At 35.8% G+C, this 6,000-nt stretch overlaps 1 protein-coding gene across 1 annotated transcript in view; it reads left to right on the forward strand.

Annotated features, from left to right (window-relative positions):
* Positions 1 to 2,697, forward strand: part of LOC113055381 (signal-induced proliferation-associated 1-like protein 2) — a 64,967-nt gene extending 62,270 nt beyond the window's left edge. Inside the window, 3 exon segments of the mRNA XM_026221655.1 lie at positions 862 to 982; positions 1,121 to 1,202; positions 1,349 to 2,697. Coding sequence (XP_026077440.1) covers positions 862 to 982; positions 1,121 to 1,202; positions 1,349 to 1,495 — 350 coding nt within the window. The 3' untranslated portion in view covers positions 1,496 to 2,697.
* Positions 2,698 to 6,000: the final 3,303 nt, after the last annotated feature.

The following is a 6,000-nucleotide window of genomic DNA, read 5'->3' on the forward strand; positions in this document are numbered from 1 at the left end:
TCAAATTAAAACTCCATTAAAAAAAGAAAAAAGAAAATGGTTTAAAAACTGAGATAGTTTTAGCCAAATGCAAAACACCCATTATGTCAATGATATGGAATCAATTCAAATAATAACTCCAGAAAACAATTTAAAAAACATTAACTTTTAGTCCATCTTTGGAACACTAGTGAATAGAAATTTAAATATAGTTCTAGACCGTTACATTCCAGTGATATGGGGTCAATTCTAATTTAAACTCAATAAAAACAAATAACAGTTGGTCCATCTTTTGCTATCAGTGAGCAGACAATTACATTTAAAAATGGATCTATAAAGTTTTGTTTTAGGCTTATCAGAAAAAGTAGCACATTTGACAATTGCACCCCCCTTTTGTCCTCTCAGTGGAAGTAAAGGCACTATATCAGTTTGTTCTTGGTCTTGAATGCTTAATGATATGCCTGACTGACAGTGTAATGCTTAACTCACCTGAAAGCTTTGTGAACCATGCTCCCATCTTGCCATTAAACCGTCTTCTGCGTTAGCTCCGTTCCCCACTTAATTAACACCTTGCTCTGCTGAAGCTGGGTAACAGTAAGCTCTAACACCTCACAAAGAGCTGAAAAGGAGGATCGTATTTAATAAGCCTTTCTCTGGGTGTTGCTCAGAGCTCCTACCTGAAACATCAGCCTGTATCACCTCAACTGAAGCAGTATGAGTTTTTTTTTCTCTGTGCATTACTGTTGAGTGATAAAGAGTTGTTTTATAATAGATTTACAATCTGCAGAGTCTTATATTAAATGATAAGCATTTGCACAGTCTTTGGCTGTTACTGCCTTGTATAGATATGGTAATGTATGTTTCGACTTTGCTCCCTTTTAGATCAGACTGCGACCTCTCTGAGTTCTTTGACTGAAGAAGAGCAGACCAAGCAGGTCCTGGAGCTCTCTGAGGAGCTGAACAGAAGAGTGGCATGCGTGGACGCCTCAACCCTTCCAGCAGGGTAAGTGCTGATGTAGATATCATCCATCCATCGTTCTATCTGTATGTCTATCTATGTATTTCTCTGTGTCTGTATGCACATCTGTCTGTCCGTATGTGTGTCTAATTGTTTCTGTCTGTCTGTCTGTCATCCAAACAGGGAAGGCTCTCCTACTCTGCTCACAGGGAAGGTTAACAAGCTGGAGCTCATTCTTCGACAATTGCAGTATGACCTAAGGAAGGTAAGAGTCTCAAACTAATAACAGGCCTTTAATGTGCAAACATAATCCTTAAACAAATCCTTAACATAGCTGAACAAGCACAGTTAGCAGTTAGCATTCACTTCAAGGTAGTTATTTGTAACATGCTTTGTTATTATTCTCCAAAGGAGCAAGAAGACAAGGCTATGCTCCAGGAACAAGTTCAACACCTTCGTCAAGACAACCTTCGACTGCATGAAGAGAGCCAGACAGCAGCTGCGCAGCTGAGGAGATTTACTGAATTGTTTCTGAACACAATGGACATGAAACCTTGAGCTGAAGTAGGCCATAGCTTCCCGTTGTTGTGCTTCGCAAACTACATAACCCAAGGATAACTAGTCCAGCGTACTGTAAAGATGTTCCAGCATTTGAATGTGAACGTGTGCCGAGCTAATACGCTAACACGCTAAAAACTAAGTCATAGTTGGCAGGACATGAGAATGTGAATGAGAAAAGGGAGAGTAAGACTTTAAAAAGGTATGTGATAAGGACTGGAAGTGAAAAACTAAACAGTTTATGACCAATCGAAGGGTACGAACACGTTGTGATCGTGAAAGAGAATGATTTCAAAATTCTTTAGTTCTTTAGGCTTAACATCTTCAAGCAACCATCGTAACTCAAGTTCAGTCCTTTGCTTTGTGGCTGTCCACCCCCATCATTTGTCGAAATGTAGACCAGCCAGACGCAACGTCCCTTAGTGTCCGAAGCTCGCCAAGACTAGGTGTACTGTATACCCATTTTAAAATGCATTTTTTGTAAGTAACACATTGAAAGAAATGTTGTAGCAATAATTTTGCTGATGTTGTAATCACAGTTGTTCATAAGATTAGCACTGAGTGTGGTTTGGTTGTATTCAAAAGCTTTTATGTAGGAAAAAAAAAAGCAAAAAAAGCAAAAATAGTATTTTGTGTGCCTGACGTTACTGGTGGTAAAAAAATATCATCTCTTGGTTGTTTTTCGTTAATCCATATTACTGTCAAAGTACTTATAAAATCCATGCCCTCTGCTCTTATCCGTTAGGCTGCCGACTGAGTTTGTTTTATCCAAACAACAGACATTAAACGGTTGAACTTGCGTGAGTACATGCGGACTAGCACCTGTAAACCACTTAACATAAAAGCCAAATTTGCTTGTTGGTGTGAAGTACCTCAGAAAAATGTCTTGTACCTTCCCCCTTTTATTTAAGCTTATTTAACCTAAGATTGTTATTTTAATGAGAGTATTTTCCTTTTCTGCACTAAAAAGAGTAATGGCTCCATACTCGTGTACCATGTCAGCAGTACTGTGTGTAGCTTGGCTAAGAGGGAACTGTAAATATAAAATGGTTTATTTCTGGGAAGTTTGGATGCTGCTAGATGACAGGATGTGTTTTTTATGGCCTTTTAAAGAGGTTTTTATTTCTTTGTAAATCTGTTTTGTTGAGGTTGGGATGAAAAGCTTACCTTTGTAAAATAAAGTTTAGGATGTCAATAATGTAGACTTGTCTTTTTAATATTCAGTTTTTGTTGTATTTTAATTTTGCAATATACAGCAGGGGAATTTTTTTTACAAAATTTATGTATGCATATTTAAGATTGCAAAACATGTATCGTATTTTTTTTTTTTTTTTTGTCCAATCAAATTGCAGTTCAAGAAAATTTTAATTGTTTAAAATAATATTAATTAATTAAAATTAATGCATTTTGATGTATAATTTAGGAACGCTGTCGGTTTTGGTACAGTGTTGGGTCAATGTCCAGTGTAAAATCTGCCAGTCATATTGCAGTTCATAATAATGTTAATTATTTTAATACTATATAAATTAATTCAAGTGAGGACATTACGATGTTTAATTTTAGGAACACTTTTATTCATTTTTATCATTGGTCAATAGGTCAGTTTCAAATGCAAAATCAGCTCATCAAATTGCAGTTGATGGTAATTTTAATTGTTTAAAATATTATATGATTATTCATTTGTTAAGATGAATACATTTTGATGTTTAATTTTATAAACACTTGTCAGTGTGTTGGGTCGTTGTCAGTGAACTGTGTCATGAACCAGTTTAGAATCCATTGATCTAAAGGAATTAATGTTGAAGAACTTATGAACTCGATACATCTCAGCTTCTTTTTTAAAAGTCGGTGTTTGATCGATACTGGCTTTTGTTATGATCCAACACTTTGGAAGCTGGGAAGTAGTACCTCTGCATGACAGAAGTGTGACCATCCATGAACTTCTCTACAATGTTACAAGCATGAAATATGACCAAGAACCAACATATTCAATCCATTTCAGAGATGTTTGTGACATGTTCTACATTCATGGCTGTAGTTTTGTTTTTGATGGATTAAGCTGAGAAGATGGATGAACACACACGGGGAGCTGAAATGTGCAATAGTCAGCAACCCATTTCAGGAGCGTGTGTTATTTGTGAAAACGCAGAGAAAAATCAATACATTTCTCCTTTCGCTGGTTATGATTGAGAACAGAAATGGCAGCACTGCCTTACATCCATGAAAAACCAGTGGAAAAATGTCAACTTTCTTAGGTGACCTGTAATGGATGGCATGGAACAAGGTGTATCTGCTCCTGTGGGAACTGACAAGGTGAAACAGTGGTGTACGATTGACGGTCATTCCAATATCGTTCACTGTATCTTTGTATAAGCACAGACTAGTAACCAAGGGTTAAACTGGGATTTCAGACTTGGGGAAACCCTTAAATCTGAATGTGATTCTGATGCCCTATTGGCAAGACATGACCTTCACCAATTATTTATTTATTTATTAATGCTATTATTAAATCAAAGGTGCTAGGCAGCCAAATTTAACCCCTGCTGAAAACAGACATGTTATGCCTTATTTCTTTGCAATCAATGGTAAAGGTACATATATATATATATAGAGAGAGAGAGAGAGAGAGACATAAAACTTTGCAATTATATTAACTTGCAATTGTGACATAAAAAGTTTCAAATATTCAATAAAAAGTAAATTATGACAAAGTATCAAGCATGACAAAAATGTTTACAAAACATCCACTTTTATATCATAATTTTGACTTCGTAACATATGACTTATATCTCAATTGATATTTGTTAATTTTGACATAGCTTACTTTTTATTACTTGACTTGTTAAATCATGATTATGACATTTTACGTCACAAAAGTTACTTTTTATTGCATAATTATAACCCTTATATTGTATACCCTTATATAACCCTCTTAATTTAGAATTGAATCTCATAAATACTGTATGACAGCTTGTCATAATTTTGCCTTTTATACCCTAATTACGATTTACCAAAGCATGATTATTTTCTTATGTGGCAGAAATGCATTTCCATTTTAAGTTTTAGAGGGAAGTTATATTTTCTTTTTTTAATATATATTTTTCCATTTCAGTTCCCAAAAGAGGTAGACGTGTTTATTGGAGTTTGATTGGAGACAGAATTCAAAATCTATTTTATTGGTTTTGCCTTCCATTATTCTGAACTCTTTCCTTATACATCTGAAGTCCTGTTTAATTGTGTGCTGTTGTGCATGCATGCATGTTACATTATTAGCATCATTACGAAGCAATGGTTCATGTCTTGCCGCAGGGTTCAAGTGGAGGTCAGTAAATGTCAGCTGATGCACACTACTCATGTGTGATCTTTTGTAGTTATGAACAATTTCAGGCAAACCACGATGTTCCTGTTGTGAAGATCTGGGAAACATTTGGGTTGAAATGTTTAAGCAAGCCTGCAAATCATAGATAACTGCACAAATTGAAAAGATAAAAGCACAACAATTACACATTATTCTCAGACCACAAACATGTGGTTTGACTTACAATCAGTTTATTTTACATTGATTTGTACTGGGAAACTTTATAGTCCAGTACTTCTGTGGTATTCCACTAAGGAGGCTCAGCAAAAAATTTCAGGTCTTACCACAAGTTTGAATAAAAACTGCTGAGTGAGTCAATCTCACTGCCTCTGGGAAAGAAATCAAAAGCTCCTGTGATTAGAAAGCTTCACTGCTTGGCATCAAGAAAAATGAAGGATACGAATTCACAGATTGCAGTTATCCACAACTACCATAAGAAATGTATGCTTTCTTAGCTATAAATCTGATCAAATAGCAAAGCCACACCTTGTGTTACATGTCATAGAACCACCACAACACTGATTAGAGACTTAAAAACCACATTAAGCTACAGAATAAGTGACAAGCATAATCATACGCTGAATTGAATCCTTTGTGTGTTTGGTTCTGTAACCACAACTGAAGTGCCATAAATGGGTGGATGTGCCTCGTCAGCCCCCTTGATGCTTTTTATTTCTCCTTTAGATCCAGCATGATGTACACAGACTGTCAAATGTAATGAGTATATGAAGATAAGCTATGCAGCCACACTTTACCTGAATCTGGAGTGCCTCTGGGCTCTGTTTTGAGTCCACCCTGTATTTGTTGCTGACATGTAGAAATAATGAACTATAGGGCATAAATGGATATTTGTAAGCCTTGATAGATTATTTTGATCTTTCTCTACTTGCTGTTCAATAATGAATCTATGCTTTCTAAGGTCTTCATAGATGGTTGTAGGGTGAGCCAATGGGGCTAAAATTATAAAATAGGAAATAACTTCTTGATGCACACACACTCCTAACAGATGCATAAAATTAAGTCTATCTTTATGCTATCTTCTTACATAAAATTGTAAAAAATGGCAGCCCAGCATCAGAACCTGTCCTTACTGATGCCCTTGTGTCTGAATGGGAGCAAATATAAGTCATGTTTCAACATCAGAAGA

Source organism: Carassius auratus, chromosome 36, assembly GCF_003368295.1.
Source record: "Carassius auratus strain Wakin chromosome 36, ASM336829v1, whole genome shotgun sequence".
Taxonomy (NCBI): domain Eukaryota; kingdom Metazoa; phylum Chordata; class Actinopteri; order Cypriniformes; family Cyprinidae; genus Carassius; species Carassius auratus.